The sequence below is a fragment of the Ochotona princeps genome, chromosome 29 (assembly GCF_030435755.1).
Source record: "Ochotona princeps isolate mOchPri1 chromosome 29, mOchPri1.hap1, whole genome shotgun sequence".
Lineage (NCBI taxonomy): Eukaryota > Metazoa > Chordata > Mammalia > Lagomorpha > Ochotonidae > Ochotona > Ochotona princeps.
Genome location: NC_080860.1, coordinates 3739230 through 3760158, shown reverse-complemented (window position 1 = coordinate 3760158; position 20929 = coordinate 3739230). Strand labels below are relative to the sequence as shown.

At 50.9% G+C, this 20929-nt stretch overlaps 1 protein-coding gene across 11 annotated transcripts in view; it reads right to left on the bottom strand.

The window, feature by feature from the left end:
• Positions 1-20929, bottom strand: part of CLIP1 (CAP-Gly domain containing linker protein 1) — an 81248-nt gene that overhangs the window by 45158 nt on the left and 15161 nt on the right. For 7 of the 11 annotated variants that reach the window (XM_058656951.1, XM_058656952.1, XM_058656953.1 and 4 more), the window contains exons 2-8: positions 12595-12786; positions 11533-12116; positions 9404-9528; positions 6886-7108; positions 4325-4522; positions 3774-3877; positions 1229-1289 (exon numbers count right to left, since the gene is read on the bottom strand). In XM_058656951.1, the coding sequence (XP_058512934.1) occupies positions 1229-1289; positions 3774-3877; positions 4325-4522; positions 6886-7108; positions 9404-9528; positions 11533-12116; positions 12595-12679 (1380 nt within the window). In that variant the 5' untranslated portion in view covers positions 12680-12786. Of the gene's footprint in view, positions 1-72; positions 106-1228; positions 1290-3773; positions 3878-4324; positions 4523-6885; positions 7109-9403; positions 9529-11532; positions 12117-12594; positions 12787-20929 lie in introns of all 11 variants that reach the window. The other 4 variants (XM_058656948.1, XM_058656950.1, XM_058656954.1 and 1 more) reach the window with 1 other exon arrangement.

Here is a 20929-nt window from a genome sequence, read left to right as displayed (position 1 = left end):
TCAGTACGCATTTTAATCCGTAATCAATCTGTGTTAACAAGGAAGTATCCACACAGTTAAGTGCCCTCTTACATTCTCAGGATCTTCAGAAATCTGGCTGTTTTGCTATCAGCAAAAAGAATAAAAAAAAAATTTTAAACAACAAAAAAACAAATCCAACTAAAGTTTCAATATGTGTTAGGGTTTCAAGGTAACTATTTGATTAATTTCAAGTGAGTTTATCAGACAGACTATACTAGTCTAGCGCTAATGTAACTATTTTAACTCAACCCTTCCCAAAACGTCACAGGCTGTATTTCATACAAATTAGATGATGATATGGAATTTCTAATGAGGCTTGGGGGGGCAGTTTTAAATGGATGAGAACAACACAAAAGTCAGCTAGAGGAATGTGACTGAATGTGAAATGAGCGAAGAAGATATCATTACTTATAAACCATTAACTTTGAGCCCTGTGACTAGAACAGAGAGTTCCCTTTATTCTCCGTCAACCGGGAAGGACCCAAGGAAATCCAAGTTCCCGTTGGAGAGCACGGAACCCCGACCACAGCACACTGTGCACTCAGTCTGAGAACCGCACAGGCCACGCCCTTCACTAAAGTCAAAGAAATCTGCAAAATCTGAAAAACTTAATCTACATCGTCATATATCTAGCAGTGTTATTTAATACAAAAACTAACAGGAATAGAAATAAAGAAAAAAATCTCTGAGTAGTGTGGTTTTTTTTTTTTTTTACTGTGGCAATATTTTTAAAAATCAACCATTAGAACAAACACTTTATTCCTTCTACAGGGTTTGAATGGATTCACACTGCCTGACTGAAAGAAAAGCTGAGATAAAGCACAAGGCTTTACTCTGGACCATTATGACTTTTAAACACGCTCCTTCAGATGCCATTTCTAATCCTCAGAGAATCAAAGCCAGCCTCTCTTAGGGCTGTTTCACACTGAAGACACTGCCAGGTTTATGACTTGACAAAGCGAAGTTCATGGTTCCGAACGAAGACTCAAGAGCAGAGGAGACAGCACTGGGCCTACCCCAGGCACCAGGGCGCCAGAGCCACAGCTCAAGGCCAGGCACTGCCACCGCAGCCACAGAGCTGCGCTCCAATCCCCCTTGGCCAGAGGGGCCCGGGATGTTCTGGGCACACCAGCCAGCTGGCACATGATGTCACCCATGTTTCCCCACACCAGAACACAAAAAGTTCCAGAGAATTGGAGGGGTTTACCTCAAGATCGCCTTTGGTGATCGATTCTTCCTCGACACGGAACTGAAGGTCCTCAACCTTCCTGTGGAATAAACGCAGACCAAGCACGTGAGAAAGAAGCCAAGGAAGACACAGGCCTGATGCCCACCCCATCCCACGCCCCAGAGAGAATCCTGTGGAAGCCTCCGAGACGCAGGAGTAAGGACCTGTGCTGGCCAGCCTCCAGCTCACAGCAGCTGTGTTATATCCAGCAGGCCCCAAAACACAGATGCTGGAAGGCATGTGCTGAGAGCAAGAAAAAGTCAGTATGTTCCATGGGTCATGAACACCAAACAAGACAAGCTCAAAGGAAAAGGCCTGATCACCCCAGAAATGTGTGTGTAACTTGCACTTCCGACAGCAGAACACAGAAGCGCGACTCAGCAGGTGTCTCGGGGTGAGGTGACAGGCTCCCCATGCAGAGACCCCTTCCAGAACAATAAGAGCTCCTGCCCCAAGTCCGGGTGGTGAGCCGCTTGGAGAGAGAGCAATCAAAGATCCTATTTCCTTAATTCTGACATTCATGTTTTCTCACATTTCATCCTCTCTGATATTGGGTGTGGGTTTTAAATTAATGAACTAGAAGAACACTCTGAAGACTGACAAAATCCAACTGTAAGAGGAGGAGGAGAAGGGGGACAATGTTTGTAACCTGCATTCAAAACACAAAAAACTTTATTCTCACTCGCACTTATAGCAAAGTAGAAAACTGCTCAGCAACGCGCAGGTGCGGTAAAAGAGCCGGTAAAGCACACACTGCTGTGACGCCAGCACCCGTGCCAGAGGGCCAACTCCAGTCCCTGCTACTTGATTTCTTCCTTTCTCCTTCTCCCTCTATCAAAAGATTTGGTTTTTGTTGAAAGGCAAAGTTACAGAGAGAGAGTGATCCTTCACCTACTGGTCCACTTCCCAAATAGCCACAAAACTGGAGCTGGGCTGATCTGAAGCCAGGAGCTTCCTCTGGATCGCCCACGTGGGTGTGGCAGCCCAGTAATCCAGGCCAGCTTCTGCTGCTTTCCCAGGTGCATCATCAGGGAGCTGGCTGGAAAGCAGAGCAGCTGGGACCTCAACTGGCACCCATGCAGATGAGACTTAACAGATTATGCCATGGTGCCAGCTCCCACTACTCCACTTGTGACCCAGCTCCCTTACTAATGAACCTATGAAAGCAGCAGCAGACGGCCCAAGTGCTTGGCCCCGCAGCCAAGCAGGAGACCAGGGTGGAGTCCTAGGTCCCTGATGTCAGCCTGGCCTAGCTCCAGCTGCTGCAGCCTTTGGAAGTGTACTGGGGGATGGAAGATCTGTCTGTCCCTGCTCCTTTCAAATAATGGGCCCAGGTACTTGGATCATCTGCTTCTGCTTTTCCCAGGCCATTAACAGGGAGCTGGGTCTGAAGTGGAACAACCAGGACTCAAATTGGCACCCATACAGGAATGCCAGCACCACAGGAGGCTGCTTCACCGGCTACCCCAGGATACCGGCCATCAGTCTTCTACACTAAGCCCTGCATCTCTAACACACAGAGACCTTCTGTCACCCACCAGATGCGATTCAGCCTCACAAGCACAGGAGACGGGGACTCCAGGAAATGACGTGTGAGCACTCTCCCCACAGGGCTGGCAAGGGTGTCCTTAGAGGGCACTTGGCAGGTGGTAGATGCCCAATAAACACTTAGTAACCTAATCAGGCCAACTCTAAAATATCTCAAATTTTTTTAGGAAAAGGCAAATCAAGGCAACCTGTGTTAGCTCACCCCACAGTTCAATTTCTGCTGAACCCACAAGTCGTTCCTTTGGTTCTAAGGATTAACATGAACAGGTCATTAATAGGAAATTTTTTGTGAGCTTTTTAAAAGGTAAAGGCCGGGGTAGGTACGTGCACTGTGGTTTTGACTCCGTGGGGGAAGGAGAATTGTGGGCACTGTTGTCATTTGGCAGGTTAAGCACATCTCCAATGCTAGTATCCCATATGAGTGCTGGTTCAAGTCCCAGCTGCTCCACTTCTGATCCAGCTCCTTCCTGATACGCTTGGGAAGGAAGTGGAGTCTGGCCTGAAGGCTCGGACTCCAGACACCCACGTGGGAGACTTAGAAATCAAGGGTCCTAGCTTCAGCCTCGCCTACCTCTAGCCAGTGGGGCTATTTGGAGAATAAACCAGTACATGAAAGATCTTGAGCTTTCTCTCTCTCTCTCAAATAAAGTAACTCTCCCTTTAAAATAAACAGATAAATCTCTATAACAGATTCCACTTGGGATGCCCACAGCCCACACTGGAGTAGCTGGGTGGGAGTTCCTGTTCTGCTTCTCAGTCCAGCTTCCCGCTAACGTCACACGCCCCTGGGAGACCAGATGGAGCTCCATTCTCAACATTGCTCCGACCCAGGCCCTGGCTGTTGTAGGCATTTGGGAAGTAAATTGGCAGTCTGCAAACAGAACCCGCTCACTCTCTCCCACTGTCCCCTTTCCAATGAAGTGAAGCAGACAAGAAAGGAAAAGGCAGCCTTGAGCACAGAATGGTCTAGAATCACCTCTTCTCCTCTTCCAGTTGGTTGAGAAGCTCTACCTTCTCCCGGTCAGCCGCCTCCACCATGGTGCGCAGCTGGTCCATCTTGGCCTCGAGCTCCAGGACGTGCTGGGGAAGCAAGGATGCCGTGAGTAACCTCCTTGTGGGGCAGATTCAGGCCCTGGACACCCAAAGAGCTCCAGGTGCGGGGTACCACGGCGGGAGCCTTACTCTAACTCCTGTCAGGTTAGTGCCCTTTCCTGGAAGGTCATCACCAAAGCCAGAGAGGGAAAGGGGAGAACAACTCGCGCCTTCTGTGCTGCACACACATGCACACACACACACACGACGAGGAACCTGCCGGCAGGAGCTGCACCCCCGGGTGAGACGGGGGCCCAGCAAAGGAGCAGGCCCGACACCCAGAGACGGGAGTGAACCAAGCACAACAGAACTTCATCTCCGTGACAACAGAAACCAGCACCCAGGTCGGCCCCAGCTTGCAAACACGCTCAAGACCAGCTCCCCGGCCTCCTTGCTGCACTCAGACACTGCATGGAGGCCAGCAGCAGACTTCACCTGGTCGTGTCCATCCCGGGCCAAGGCTAGTTCCTGCTCTATCTCCCCCGCGTGGCTCGTGGCCTTGGCCACCTCCGCCCTCTCCAGATCCCGTTCAGCCAGCAGCTGCTCAATGTGCTGCTGCTTCTCCTTCAGGGCCTCCTGGAGGGCAGTGGTGCCGGAGATCTTCCTCGCGTACCGGGAGGAGGTCTCAGTCAGCTGCAAAGGAAAAGTCAGATACATGAAAGGCGACGATGCGACCAGGGCGGCGGGGCATGCACGGCAGCGGCTCCTCGGCTAAACACAGATGCTCCCCGGCCCGCAGGCTGCCAGCGAACAAGACAGCAGAGCTCAGCAACGACACGCCAACGCGGGGGGCGTGCTACACTCAGCAAAGCGTCTGCAAGAAGGACAAGTGGCTTAACTCACAGCTGCTTGAGCTCAAGTGTCCAGGCCATTGGGGGAGTCCAGAAAAACTCCACAGGACCCATGAAGTATTTCCTCAGAACTCTATTTCTCTAAGCATTCTCCTCACGTGACAAAATTTTGGTTTCACCTCAGGCTGGGCCTTTCCTAAGCTTTCACACACAAGCAACGAAGACATCCCTTCTGGTGTCACAAACCTTCCTTCAACTGAATGACCCGCCGGATCTTTGTGTTAGGATTGTCTTCGTCTTTCTCTCAGAAGGAAAAGTCTGGGAGATCTCACCCAGGAACCCAGCCTTTGGGACTTGAACTTCAACTGCCCAAGATTTGTAAGAGGGAAACTCTGCCTTTAAAAGCAGGAGTGGGTGAAGCAGTGTGGGCGTGAACATCTAGCAGGTCCACACACCACAGGCAGCAAGGAGAAGGAACTAGGCCAAGAAGACACAGGCACAGAGCAACTTGCGGAGAGGAAGAAGTGGGGAAGAATAGGAAGCAGGAAGGCAAGAGGAAAATGAAGAGAGGGAGGAAAAAGAGAAACAACGGGAAGGGAGAGACAGGACAGAGGGCAGGTCCTGGAGAGGGTGTGCTCCAGGCTGCCATCCACGACTCCGCCACTTCAAACACCCAGTTTCTCTGGCTCCATACCCGCATAAAACCCCAAGAAGTAACTGCTGCTAAGTGTTAGCAGGGCCCTGGGCAAGGCAAGAGCCTCCTATGCTGGGTGCAGAGGCTGGGAGGTGGGCAGCAAATGGCCTCGTCCCTTGGCAAGCACATCACTGCCTCCTTTCCTTAACCATCCACGGCCAGAGCTCCGGTCATCACCTGGATGAGTCCATCCGAGCCCTGTTCACAGGCTGCCGGCTGACGCTGGAGACCTTGCACTGATCAACCTTCGGCAATGTGAGAACCATGACAGTAAAGGAATCCAACCGAGATGGGAGTGCCCTTTCGTGCTTTGTTTTATTTGAAAGGCACAGGGACAGAGAGAAGCGGAGGACAGAGAAATGGAAATGAGGAAGCATCCACCGGCCCCTTCCCCAGGTGACCACCACAGGTGGGACCGGGCCATGAGGACACCCAGAGCCCGGAACTCCAGCAAGATCTCCCACGCGGGTGCCAGGGCCCAAGGACGTGGGCTATCACCTGCTGTCTCCCCAGGTGCATCAGCAGGAAGCTGCACTGCAGTAAGCGGCTCAGGACTTGAACCAGCACTCTGATAAAGGAGGCAGATGTCCCAAGCAGCTGCTAATCCACTGCACCACAACACCTGCTCGTGTGAAACTTTTGTTCGTTTGTTTGTTTTTAACTGGAAAGTCAGATATACAGAGAGGAAGATCTTCTGCCCACTGATTCACTCCCCAAGTGGCCACAACAGCCGGAGCTGTGCCGATCCAAAGCGAGGAGCCCAGAGCCTCCTCCAGGTCACCCATGTGGGTACCAAGGGTCCCAAGGCTTTGGGCCGTCCTTCACTGCTTTCCCAGGCCACAAGCAGGAGCTGGAAGGGAAGCGGGGCCGCCGGTATTAGAACCAGAGCCCATATTGGATCTCAGCACTTGCAAGGCAAGAACGTTAACCACTGGCTACCACGCTGTGCCCTTGTGAAACTTCTTCAATGACAAACATACTGGAAGGAAATTTTTACTCTCTGTTTTGAACATTTAACCTTGACCTTCCAATTTCATTATATAATTATACTTTTCTCTTACTAACGTTCATCCCCAATACATGAACATTAACTACTTTCTGTGAGTTAGGCTGCATTAATATAATACTAGACTTCTAGGTTCATGATTTTTCTTATAATACTTTCTAAGACTGTCTGAAGTTCAGCAGAAAAAGACTTATGTATTGGAGGAAGAAGATTCCTCCAATTTCTCTGTCATTTTCACGTCCAAGACACCATCCCACACGCTGGACTAACAAGTACCTGCTACAGATTCAGCGAAAGCTGGTACATGCTTAACACTTCTGCGTTTGGAAACATCTACTAAAAGCGCTTTGCTATTTCAAACATTGCATTCCTGTAGGAGATACATTTTCTTAAAACTCACTTGCCAGCATTTTCACAGCAAGCTACGGGCAGCAAGCAGCACAAGGACAAGCAAAGCACGGTCATGCCGGCAAAGCACCGGGCAGACCGGGGCGGGGAGGCTTACTAATCCTGTCCGGCTGGGCTTGCTGCTCACGGACGAGGCCACCGAGCTCAGGGAGCTGAGGGAGGAGGCAGAAGGGCTGCGCTTCAGGCTGGCAGGGGTGGTCGCCATCACTCGCCGCACCGCAGCAGCCTTGGCCTTGGCTGGTGTGGTGGAAGGGAAGCCAATCTTGGTCACTTTGTGGACGGGTGCGAACAAGCCGTATTTGGCTTGACACTGAAAGTACCTGTGGGAAACAGCAAGAACAATAACCAAAAATAAGTAAACGTCATTGTAAGAAACGAGAATAACCAAAAAGTTCTCCTGGCTCTCATCTTGCCACTGGCTGGCTGAGTGCCCACCTGGCAGGAGGCAGCACTGGCAAGTGTGCAGGCTGACAGCCCGCAGCTGTGGTGTCTGAGAAAGCACACCAGGCAGCACGATGCAAGACACACAGCTGCCTGGAGGTCCTGCACGCAGGGGAGCAGCACCTCCACCCCGCCAAACACGGACGGAGGATCCCACAGCATGCCACGCACATCCCACTGCGTAAACCCACAGATCCACTAACAGGAAGACAAGGGAATGCCAGCTGGCGAGGCCAGTTATCACAGGGACGCCCAAGAGTTACACTGTCTCAGTGAGAGGACGGGAGGGCAGCACAGCAGGTGACACAGCCCAGCTAGCCACCACTCAGCAGGGGTCAAGGCTGCAGAAGCCTTCTGTGCAAAGGCTGCGCAGGAATCTCCAAATGTGCCACCCTGCAATGATCTCCGACAATGCCATGAACTCTCTCAGGAGCTTGAAGGCTCCAAACAGAGAGAAATAATGTCCATTACTGGACACCACATGCCGGTGCAGAAGTCAGGGAAGCACGTTAAGCCTCCATCTGCACGGCTGGCATTCTGCATGCGCTCTGAGATCTGGCTGCTGCACTCCCTGCTGACGGCCTGCAACAGCAGCAGAGGACAGCCACGTGCATGGGCCCGAGTCCCGCGCCGGACCAGGAGGATGCTCCTAGCTCCCGGCTACAGACCAGTCCAGCGCTCCTCATTGCAGTCACCTGGGGAGTGAGTCTATGGATAGAAGCTCTCTGTCTCTCCATAACTCTGCCTTCCAAAAACAAAATAATTTTTTTTAAAGAATCACACTTAAATCCAAAAATACATATATTTGCTACATATTAATAATGCAAGAAAATCCTTATAGAATATTTAAAAATAAATTTCTTTAAATATTCTTTGGGGGCCTGGCAGCCTGGCCTAGCGGCTCAAGTCCTCACCTTGAACGCCCCGGGATCCCATATGGGCGCCGGTTCTAATCCAGGCAGCTCCACTTCCCATCCAGTTCCCTGCTTGTGGCCTGGGAAAGCAGTTGAGGACAGCCCAATGCATTGGGTCCCTGCACCCACGTGGGAGACCTGGAAGAGGTTCCTGGTTCCCGGCATCGGATCGGCGCGCACCGGCCCGTTGCGGCTCACTTGGGGAGTGAATCATTGGACGGAAGATCTTCCTCTCTGTCTCTCCTCCTCTCTGTATATCTGACTTTCCAATAAAAATAAATAAGCCTTTTTTTTTTAAAGACTTATTCAGTTTATTACAAAGTCAGATATACTGAGAAGAGGAGAGACAGAGAGGAAGATCTTCTGTCCGATGATTCACTCCCCAAGCAGCTGCAATGACTGGAGCTGCGCTGATCGAAAGCCAGGAGCCAGGAGCTTCTTCCAGGTCTCCTACATGGGTGCAGGGTCCCAAGGCTTTGGGCCGTCCTCAGCTGCTTTCCCAGGCCACAAGCAGGGAGCTGGATGGGAAGCGGAGCTGCCGGGATTAGAACCGGCGCCCATATGGGATCCCGGGGCTTTCAAGGCGAGGACTTTAGCCGCTAGGCCACGCCGCCGGGCCCAAAAATAAATAAGCCTTTAAAACAAGAGACTGTTTAGAAAGAAAAAAGCTACTCCTCACTCTAGCCCCACCCTGGGGTCACCCAGAGACTTTCAGGGATTGACTGTGACCAAGAGGGATATAAATCTCTCTAGTATGAAAAGCCAGCAGCGTGCTGCGTGCAATATTTTGAAGCAGATGTTTGCACGTCTTGCTGAGGACACAGGATGGTCTTAAGAAATCACAGCCCAGGGCCCGGCGGCGTGGCCTAGCGGCTAAAGTCCTCGCCTTGAAAGCCCCAGTATCCCATATGGGCACCGGTTCTAATCCAGGCAGCTCCGCTTCCCATCCAGCTCCCTGCTTGTGGCCTGGGAAAGCAGTCGAGGCCCAATGCATTGGGACACTGCACCCGCGTGGGAGACCCGGAAGAGGTTCCAGGTTCCCAGCTTCGGATCGGCACAGCACCGGCCCGTTGCGGCTCACTTGGGGAGTGAATCATTGGACGGAAGATCTTCCTCTCTGTCTCTCCTCCTCTGTGTATATCTGGCTGTAATAAAATGAATAAATCTATCACAGCGCAGCACTGGGGCACACTCGCTTCGATCCTGCCGCTCCTGAGCCCTGCAGGAGGCAGGGTGCACACGGCGCAGGTGCAGCCTCACCTCGTCCCGGCCACCGCACCATCGTTCTTCCCGAGGGGCTCGTCCAGCTCCACGCCGCACCATTCCCCCTTGGCAAAGTCTGTCTCCCCAAGGAACCGGACTACGCCAGCCTTGGTGCCCCCGACCTAGAGGAAGAGAAGGTCAGAACGGAGAAATGAACTCACTTCCTCAGCTCACTCCTTGTATCCCGACCAGCCCCTCCATGAGCCCCGGCAACGTCTCACTCCCTGTTGAAGAAAGAGTGGCAAAGCTACCTGGACAACTCACATTTTCTGAGGTGTGACAGTAACGAAAAGGCCTTCATGGCTTCCAGGCACCTATCAAGTTAATCATTGCTCTCCTCAGAAAAGCACTTCACTACTCCACAGCAATTTTGTTATTTCAAAACATTATTTATGGGGCTATATCATCGGTGTAGCAAATAAAGCTGCTGTCTGCAGTGACACCATAGCGGTGCCAGTTCAAGTCTCAGTGGCTCCACTTCCGATCCAGCTATCTGCTTATGACCTGGGAACGCAATGGAAGATGACTCAAGTCCTTGGGCTCCTGAGGCCAAGTGGGAGACTGAGAGGAAGCTCCTGGCTCCCAACTTCAGACTCCGTGGGGGAGTGAACCAGCAGATGGAAGACCTCTCTCTCTGTTCTCTCAGTAACTCTTTCAAATAAAAATAAATCTTGGGCCCGGCGGCCTGGCCTAGCGGCTAAAGTCCTCGCCTTGAACGCCCCGGGATCCCATATGGGCGCCGGTTCTAATCCTGGCAGCTCCACTTCCCATCCAGCTCCCTGCTTGTGGCCTGGAAAAGCAGTTGAGGACGGCCCAATGCATTGGCACCCTGCACCCGCGTGGGAGACCCGGAGGAGGTTCCAGGTTCCTGGCTTCGGATCGGCGCGCACCGGCCCGTTGCGGCTCACTTGGGGAGTGAATCATCGGACGGAAGATCTTCCTCTCTGTCTCTCCTCCTCTCCGTATATCTGGCTATAATAAAAAAATGAATAAATCTAAAAAAAAAATCTGAAAAAAAAGAAAAAAAAAAGGTAACCAAGTTGAGAGATTTCTACAGAAACCATGGGAGCAGAGACAGACTTCCCTCCAGTAAGCTCTCATGATACAGAAACACTGACGCCGCCCGCTGGGTCAAGGGACGCGACCACACACAGCATCCTGGGTGCCCTCCCACAAACTCACTGTCAAGTCCTCAAGCCATTCAATCTCACTGCTTGGTTTACAAGGCCATAAAGTGGCCAATGCGTGTTAATGAGGGATGGCTTCCCAAGAATTTTAAGAACAACACCTACCAAGCTCTAAGGTAACTGGTTTCCTTATGAAAATAAACATGGTTAATGGACACTTTCCAACAACAAATTGAGCCCTCACTTATGGCTTAACCTCCTGTAAGAGCAGGCTTGACTGCCTTCCCAGGCCACAAGCAGGGAGCTGGACGGGAGATGGAGTAGCCAGGATACAAACCGGTGCCCACATGGGATTCCAGTGTAGGCAGGGTGAGGATTTTAGCCACTAGGGTCTTGTGCCGGGCCCTGGAAGTCTATAATCCTAAGTTCTAAAGGCATTCAAATCTCAGGACCCAGGGCCCCCGATGCTAAGCCACAGGGAACAGGGGGGAGGACAGCAAGCTCGGCTACCTCGGCGCGTGGGCGCTGGGCTGCTGCAGTGCGAGCTTGTGAGCACCAACAGTTCCATTTTAAACGGTATGTCCACCACATGGAACACAGCCAATACACAGAACAGTGACACGTTTTACAGCACGAAGGCACGAGAGGTAAGCCACTACACGCTGTCAGCCCAGGAGTGTCCCGGGGAGGCAGGGCAGTCGCCAAAGGCAGCAGCGGGTAACGGCAGCGCAGGGTGAGGAAAGCCTGCAGACCGGCATGGGGTTCCGTGTGCACTGCTGGAAATATTCCCAAACTGCACTGCGAGGCTCTGGACATCACCTCAGATGCAAATCTGCAGCCAGGTGCAAATCTGTTTACATTATTTACACATGAACTGGACAAACAGAAAAGTAACTAATTTTCCTGAGAAGGTGAATGACTATGCCTCCAGAACACCTTGTGGGCCACCTGCGCATTTAACCCGCTCCCAGGGGACTCTGGCGGTGTCTGAGGACTCACCAACACTCTGTCTCCGATTCTGAGCTCTCTCTCTCCCTTCTTGATTGACCCAGCTTCTGAGAGGTTGGAGATGGACTCGCTGGCGGTTTTTGTAAGGTTGCTGACCTGGGACGTGGCCTGGGACGTGGCTGCAGGTTCCTTGGCTGTTGGCTGGGGTGACTTACGGGAACCATTTGCAGGTGTGGCTAGGGAGGACGCCGCCACGCAGGCTGCAGGGGCGGAAAGGGGTGACGTGGCTCTGGAGGCCGGTGGCGGCTGCAGGCCGTTGGCTTCATCTTCTGCTTGCACTTTCCTTGTTAACTTGGACGGTCGGGTAAAAATGCCCTTGAGTGGTTCACACTGGAAATAACGCACTCCTGCTACTGAACCGTCGTTCTTGCCTATGGGTTCATCTAAAACAATCCCAGCCCACTGGCCTGGTGCAAACTGGGTCTCTCCAAGAAACTGAATAAATCCAGGCTTATTGCCATTCACCCAAACACGCTCGCCAACACGGAAGTCATCGATAAATTCCTCCTGGGCCTCAGAGGGTGGGGCACTTGATGCTTTTTCAGTAGATACTGTTTTTTCTGTTGGAGCTGCAACTGAAAACAGGAGACAGAAAAGGTGCCATTTCAGAACTGAGCACACAATCTCGTCACTTGAAGCAAAGCAAGCAAGGGAAAACCCGCAGCCAGGGAAGCCACCCACGACTTTCATAAATGTGTCCAGGCGGGCTGCTGCTGTGGCGCAGTGCACAGCGCTGTCCTCTGTGGTGCTTGCATCCCTCATGGGTGCTGATGTGAGTCTGGGCTGCTCCGCTTTCCTTCCTTCCTTCTGCTAATGCGCCTAGGAATGCAGCAGAGGATGACCCAAGCGCTGGGCCCCGGCACCTGCCTAGGAAACTGGGAAGAAGCTCCTGGCTCCTGGCTGCCGTTTGGCCTGCTCTAGCCCTAGCCATGGCAGACACTTAGGAATGTGACCTCCCATGCAGGTTCATGGTAATATGTACGGGCAGGCAGTGGCTGAGAGCCCAGGGGTGGCAATGTAGCAGAAGAAGGAAGCCGAGACACAAAGCCTCACCCGCGGCAGGGGCCTTCAGGGCTGTGCTGCCCGGCTTGAGGATCTTGGAAGGGGCCTTCAGCCCGCTCGGCTTCAGCATGCTCATTTCCTGGGATGTCGGAGCTGCTTCTCTCTGCTTCTGGTCACTATCTTTCCCCAACCATCGATGCGACTGTGGGTATTTCTATAGCAAAGCCAGCCTCTGGATGAAATCTGCAAAAGACAAACACGAGATTGTAGATGGTAAGGACAAAGGCAGGACGAGCGACAGCTACGACTGAAGCAACCCGCTCAGCTTAAACTGCTTACACGTGCCTCCCTTTGCTCATAAATCATCTCCACATGCTATCTAGAAAATACTAAAAATTGCCACAAAAATGCTGAATGCACTTAAAGGTAATTGTCCCAGATGCAGTAATATGTTCACATTGTTTTACCTATACTACCAGACCGGAACAAACAACCTGGACGAACGGGTTCAGAAAAGTTCACATCACACGTAATGGAGGAAGGGGAAGAGAACTTGGAGCTGTCTTCATTCACCTATACCACGCGTGTGTCAGAGTCACAGGTATCACCTGAGTGTTTCTTAGGTCCGTGTGCACAAGTTAAACTAAAGGAAAACTCCAGACTCTCACAGGAAAGGGCCCAGCTGGGAAGAGGCAGCAAAGTCATCTGTGTCTGTCCGGTCCGGTTTCCTCCGGCTGAGGCACATATGCTGGGCACAGGCACGCCATCTAGTCACCTGCTCCTGTCTGCACAGGAAGAGGAGGTGGGCGAGAAAGGGAAGCAAGGGACATGGGGAAGAGCCTGGGAGACTGTGCAATCAGACATGATACTTAAACACAGATCAGTTCAGTCAAAGACAAAAAAAGTCACCCAGGCAATGCCAAAAATTATGCAGAGTCGGGCCCAAGCGACGGGGCGGCCTGCTTGGCCACTGTGCTGACATGTGTGGCTCCTCTCACCCTGCCCTGTCCAGCAAAGGGCATGTCTCCCACACCCTAGGAACACAACTTCACCTGGAAAACCAGCTCTGCCAAAGTGACTGAGCTCACATCTGGAAACTAAGTTTAAATCTCTTGCAACACCTGGGCAGCCCTAAGTCCAACAAGAAGTGTTCTTTTGCTCACTTGTTTTTTCATTTACTTGAAAGGCAGAATTCAGAGAGAGGTCTTCCATCCACTGGTTCATTCCCTGAACGGCCAAGACTGGGCCAGGATGAAGCCACGAACCAGGAAATTCTTCCAGGTCTCTCACGGGGGTGTTGGAGGTTCCTGGATCTCGGCAATTTTTCACTGCATTCCTAGGCCCATCGGCAGGGAGGTGGTACCACTGGGAACTGAGGCAGCCAAGACTCAAACTGCCACTCAAATGCGATGCAAAGCTGCAGGTGTTGGTTTTAACTTACTGTCCCCAACAGGTGTTCTTCTAAGATAAAGGAGATTCCTAACACTGACATTGCACACACTGACCACGCAGGGGCCTTTCTGACTCCTGACGCACGACCAGGGTGGAGCAGGGAAGGGCAGTGCAGGCTGAGGCACCACGGCGTCCCGGAGAAGCTGTGCTGGTGGAAAGAGGAAAGGATGGAGTGCTCCTTGGAGCATATTGCTCAGGTAAGGTGGCCACGTCCACTGGGGGGCGCTGCAGTCCCCGTTTCCGGCTGACGCAGACCCAGAGAGGCTTGGGCTCCTGATACCCACAGGGGAACACTTGATGAAGCCTGACCCAACCCTGGCTGTTGGAGCCACATGGGAGGTGAGCCAGCACATGCCAGCTCTGTGTCTCTCTGCCTCTCAAATAAATACAACAGTGCATGTATACGAAGTACAGTATTGAACTCAGGCAAAGCAGTGAGCTCTTGGGTTCTGACCAAACACTCCCTGGAGAGAAATTCTGATATCTGCCCCAGTGAGCAGCTAGGCAAGCCCCAGTCAAACTTTGCAGGTCAAAACCACAAACTCACAAAACTCTGACTCCCTCCAGACCTCAGCCTGAGACACAGAACCAAGCAATGATGATAAACACGGTGTGGGACCCGGCTGTCCCCTCCCAGGCCAGCCAGGGGACACAAGCCCCAAAGCAGGGAACTGCGCCCACCATGTAACAGAGGAGGAAAATCTCATCTGTTTCAGTAAGACCTGGAAGCAGAAATAACGCTAGTTTTTAAACTCTTTCAGTTTCTTCTGCATGTCCTGTCAATGTCAGGCTGGGTTCAAAATACCAATTCGCTGAGAGACCAGAGAGAAGCCCTGGCCACAGCACCCACTAAGCACAAAGACTGAGAGGAGCCGTCTCCACACCACACTTTAAAGGCAGCAAAGCCTGGCGCACAGCCGTTCACAGACGACCTCCTTCTGGGTCGGGCTGTCACACGTGGCAGGCAGAGTGACAGAATGAGGGTCAGAGATGTTTCACTCCCCCAAATGGTTTCAAGAACAAGGGCTGAGCCAGGAGCCTGAAGCGCCGAGTCTCGCGTGTGGTAAACCCAGGCACTTAGACCATCTGCCACTGCTTTTCCAGGTGCGTCCCACTGTCTGAAATGCCAGCATCCCACACAAGCACCACTTCGAGTCCCCGCTGCTTCACTTCTGATCCAGCTTCCTGCTTGTCTGCCTGGGAAGGCAGTGGAAGACGGACCTCACACCTGTGTACAAGACCCAGGGGAGGCTTCTGGCTCTGGCCTGGCCCAGCTCCAACCACTGCAGCTACTTGGGGAGTGACAGAGGGTCTGGTCTCTCTCTCTCTCTTTCCCTCTCCCGCCCTGGTTCAGCCCTAACATGCATGCCTCTTTCACTGATACCAGAGAAACAAACCAACCAAAAGATTCTCCGGCAGAGGGGCTCAGGGAGTGTGCGGAGCAGGCCCGGTGCTATGTGGAAAAGCAGCATCACTGCTCACGAGGCTGGGTAAACACAGGCATTACGACATCCAAGACAATGTTCCAGAAAAGCACGCTCACATTACCGGGTGAGTTTACAACAGTGCCCCAGGGAACAGGGCCCTGGTATCTCTCCCATGCACACACAGATTAATACTTTATAAACTGCAGCCCTTCAATTAACAAGCTATGGTTCTTTTGTCTGGAAATGAGTTTGGGAGTAGATAAATCCGAGGGTAGCTGTGGAAGGCAGTCGGGACCAGTCACCCTCTGCTGACCCTCTCAGGAACCAAAACAAGTTTCTTGCTAGCGCTGAGAAGTGAGCTGCACCTCACTGTGCCGCACGACGCACCCAGAGCACAAAGCCAGTGGTGGCTGACCACCACCACCGGGCGGGATCGGCACACAGCACAAAGCTGCGCCCCGCCTCGCTGCACCTTCGGCCCACGGTGCTCCTTCACCTTGCGGATGTCAAGAGCGCCCAGTGCTGTGTGCAGCATGGCGGCCGCCAGCTGTGACCTCACTGCTTCATATTAAGCACTAGTTAAAGTGCCCGCTGTCCTCCTTCCTGCTAACACGCCCGAGAAGACATCAGATGGTGACCAAGTTGGGCCCCTGACACCACGTGGGAGACTAGGATGTTCTTGGCTCCTAGGGCCAGGCCCAGACCTGGATGTTGTGGCAATCTGTGGCATGAATAACCAAACTTAACATCTCTCTCTCCCACTCTTTTAAATATAAATATATACACACACATATATACATATATCTTAAATAAAGAATGTGATAAAACATTTGATAGAGGAGAAAAATAAGTTTATTAAATTTCAACACTTGGGAGCAGGTGTTGTGGCAAATCAAGGCAAGCTGCCACACGCTGGTATCCTACACCCAAGTGGATCAAGTCCTGGCTACTCTATACTATTTCCATTTAAGACTTACTTATTTACCTGAAAGAGTTACAAAAAAAAGAGGAAAAACAGAATGTGTGTGTGAGAGAGATCTTCCACTCCTGGTTCCATCCCCAAATGACGACAGCCAGGGTGGGACCAGGCCCAGACCAAGAGCCAGGAACGTAACGCACATCTTCCACAGGGTGATGGGGCCCACACAGACCATCGCCCACTGGGAGGGGAGCAGCCAAGCCATGAGCCCACCTACATAGGGTGCTGGCACTGTGAGGAGTGGCTTTACCAGCTACGCCATAACATCGGCCCCTGCACTGTACTTCTGATCCGGCTTCCCGCTCACTCCCATGAGAAGGCAGGAAGATGCCCCATGTGGGGGACAGGACGAAGCCCTTGGCTCCTGGCTTCAGCCTGGCCCAGTCCCAGACATTAGGGCTGTCTGGGGAGTAAATCAGCAGTGTCTCCTTTGAGGGCCTGCCTTTGTCACATTCTGTGTAACACACACAGCCGTTTCCAGGATACTACCACAAAGCACAAGCTAGAAAGTCACCAAGGACCCAGCTCAGTCAGCCACATTGCCACGGCCACCATCTTCACTCGAAAGAACAGCTAACAAATCAACTGGCCACTCAGTCCTAGGCAGCTGGCAGACAATCCATCCAACATAAACTGCAGGAGCCGCTGTCATTTCATGAAAAGCAACCACTTGCTGACAAAAGAGAAAGTAAGCATCTTGAACAACATCTTCTTGTGGGCCACCTGCCCACAATAGGAAAGACCTCTGGAGAGAGGCAGCGACAAACACGATGTTTAAATATCATACAGTGAAATGTGACAATACTCAGAAGACTGCATGACTCAGAGAACCAGTGATTTCCAACAAATCATGTATGATATCACAAAACCACATAGGTAAAGGATTAATTCAAAGCACAAATCAGACCAACAGATTTTATTTATTTTTTAACGAATTTCCATTTAAGAAAAAAAATTAACTCAAGTCATTGCAAATTCCAGCTCTAAGAAACTGCAACATACCAAGTCTTTGGCTGGCATCAAAGAAGAAAACTCACACAATTATTTAAAAATCCTGTTAAAATACCCCTTCCCTTGCCTATACATCTGTGTGAGACCAACCTTCTTCACATGCTTCAAGCAAAACAACTTATCACTACAGATTACATGCAGAATCAGATGGGAGAATCAAGTTTTCTTCCATTAAACCAGACATTAGACAGACTGCAAACATGTAAAACTATGCCATCTTTTGATTAAATTTTTTATACTTTGAGAAGAATATCAAAAAAGTTATTCTGGGATGGGTGTTTGGAGTAGTGTGAAGTCACTGCTAGGAATGCCTGCATTCCATCTTGGAGTGCCTGGTTCAAGTCCCAAACAGTCTTCGCTTCTGACCTAGCTTTCTGCCAAGGACGGCCCAAGTACGCGATCCCTGCCACCCACCAAGGAGACCAGGATGGAAATCCGGGCCCTTGCCTTCGGAAGGTTTCTCTCTCTCCCCACCCCACATCTCTGCCATTCGACTTCCCTGCACTTAGTGGAGTTAATGACATATATGCATGTACTATATATATGTACATAATGCATGCATGGTACACGTGTTAACATATGCACATATATTATATGACCTGCATAATATAGTTTGTTTTATAAAGTATGATTCCACCTTCCTGCTCTCATGTGGAGACCCAGTGAGTTCCAGGCTCTCAGCTTCAGGCTGGTGCAGCCATGGCCGTTAACAATCATGTGGGAAGTGAACCAATAGATGGAAAGTCTCTTTATTTTTTAAAATTTATTTTTATTGGAAAAGCAGATTTAGAGAGAGAAGGATATAAGGAAAGAAAGATCTTCCATCCACTGCTTGACTCCCTACATGGCCGCAACAGCCAAAGCTGAGCTGATTTGAAGCCAGAAGCCAGGAGCCTCTTCCTGGTCTCCCATATGGGTGCAGGGTCCCAAGGCTTTGGGCCGTCCTCTCCTGCTGTCCCAGGCCACAAGCAGGGAGCTGGATGGGAAGTGGAATAGCCAGGACATGAATCTGAGCTCTCATGAGATCCCAGGGCATGCAAAGCAAGGATTTTAGCCACTGAGTGATAACCACTGGGTCCTCTTCCCCCCCCCCATGTCTCTCTTTAAGTGCACCTTCCAAATAAACGCTAACATAACGTAAGGAGCACGGACCCTACACCTGCTCCGGCAGTTCTGGGAGCGGGCCCGGCCCTCGGGAACTTAGCAAGCCATTCAGGAGATCCTGATGCTGAAGCTGGAGAACTGCTGATAAATTATTGATCAGAAAATAATCCAAGTCCATTCTTCAGTTCCATGCATGTGAGCCACCCACACAGATGATTCCCAGAAACCTCCACAGCGTGCGGGTGCTTTCCTTGTCCAAGCTTCTATTTCAGGGACTCCTTCAGCCTTAAAGACCTTTCCCCACAACCCTCATCCATCCTCCCTCGCCTGCTGGAGGGCAGCTGCACGTTTCTCACAGCAGCCCGCTCACTTAGCGAGTCCATGAGCATGTGCGTGTCTGGGTGTGTTTTCTAGAGATTCCACCAAATTAAACACCCCTCTCCAGGGCAGAAACTAAATGTTAGTCATCTTTATGCTTCCTACGGCCTTTTCTAAATAATACTCACTAAATAAAGTGAATGAGAAAAAAGTCAAATATTTAAGTAGCTCTGCAAACTGGACGAGGTGTATCCAGTATTAAAAGATGCTTGTGGGGCCCAGCACAGTAACCTAGTGGCTGAAGCCCTCGCCTTGCACACCCAGGATCCCGTCTGGGCACCAGTGTGTCCCGGTGGCCCAGCTTCCCATCCAGCTCCCTGCTTGTGGCCTGGGACCCTGCACCTGCATGGGAGATCCAGAAGAGGCTCCTGCCTCCTCGCTTCAGATCAGCTCAGTGCCAAAAGTTGCAGCCACTTGGGGAGTGAATCAGCAGAAGATCTTCCTCTCTGTATATCTGACTTCCCAATAAAAATAAATAAATCTTTTAAAAAAAGAAAAAATTTATACCACTGATGATCAAGTCCAATCACCTGAAATTACCAGGTATATTTTCATAAAGCAAAAAATGTCTTGTCCGTATGAAGGGTGTGTTGACAGCAAACTGCACAGCAAGAGTACATCCACTCGCAGGGAAAATACTTTTGTTGCTTAATCACAAAGTTTCCTCCTTTAAATGTCCCGCCAAATGTTTATAAACGATGATTTTTCATCATTATAAAATTTCTTTCCACAAAATACAAAGTGTCTGCTATCAGTGTATTTATTTCGATCTACAGAAGTTAGCGATGAGGACACAAGTTTAACAAGACAACTGGGTACCTCAGGTGTCTGCAGAATCGGGCCAGGCCTCAGCTCACGTCCTGCCAGACGCAGGGTGAACACTCTGAACTACTTGGCTATGATGTCATGATGATGACCTCATAGAGAGGAATTCGGATGCTGTCTGCCTCTAGGCTACGACCTGACCATTTTAAAGCAAAACTCAAAGTTCTATGTTCCTGAATGAGGAGCTGGTGGCTTTGTACCTGTTGTTCCCATGGAAATGGCCCTCCCACCTGAGGTGAGCAGCACGTTCAGCTACAGCCCAAGTCAGAAAGTACCCAGGGCCTCGCCACGTTCACAAATAGGCTGGCGTTACGTTTCATGGGTTAGCAATGATTTCTGATGCTAGGACACCCTAACGAGGAGTCCCAGCTTTTATTGCGACTCCCGAGAAGCTAAAACTTCTTGAATTTGAGGGGCTGGTACCGTGGCTCAGTGGTGCTGGCATCCCATATCGGCTCCAGCTTGGGTTTAGGCTGCTCCACTTCCTTTTCAGCTCCCAGTTAATGCGCCTACGAAAGCAGCAGAGGGCGGCCCAAAGCTTATCTTTCATTTACTTATTTGAAAGGTAGAGAGAGAGGTTGAGAGATAACAAGAGATCCTCCATTTCCTGGATTACTTCCCAGATGGCTGCAACATCTGAGACTGGTCCGGCCTAAAGTTGTGTAAGGACCCAGATCTTTCCCTCTGAGTCTCCCAGGCACATCAGCAGGGAGCTGGGCAGGATGCGAACCAGCGCTGACAGCAGCGACAGCTGTGAGCAGCAGTTTAATGCACTACGCCACAGGCTGGCCCCAACCTCCGTATTCTAAAGGCATGCTTAAGGAACTTACAGAAAAAAAAAAAAATTCCCCAAAACAACCATGATATATATAATGCTCAGTTAAAAGGAACAATATTCTTCATGACTGTTATTCGATTCTTTAAAGCTTTATTAATTAAAAAAAATATATATATATGGCATGGCTCCAAAAAATTATAGAAAGAGCTAAACTGGGAAATGAGAAACCTGGATTCTGCCCCAGCTGTGACCTTGAATAACTCGTCCTCCCCCAGACCCCAGCATCCGCATGTATAACCTAGTAACACTAATCAAACTCCATCCTTCCAAGGAGGATTGCTTTGACTTTCAAATTCAAATCCACCAAAGTTCAAGGACTCAAACATGGAAGGAAAGCCACTGTTTGCCAAGGTAAAGCACCCTGCCACTCTG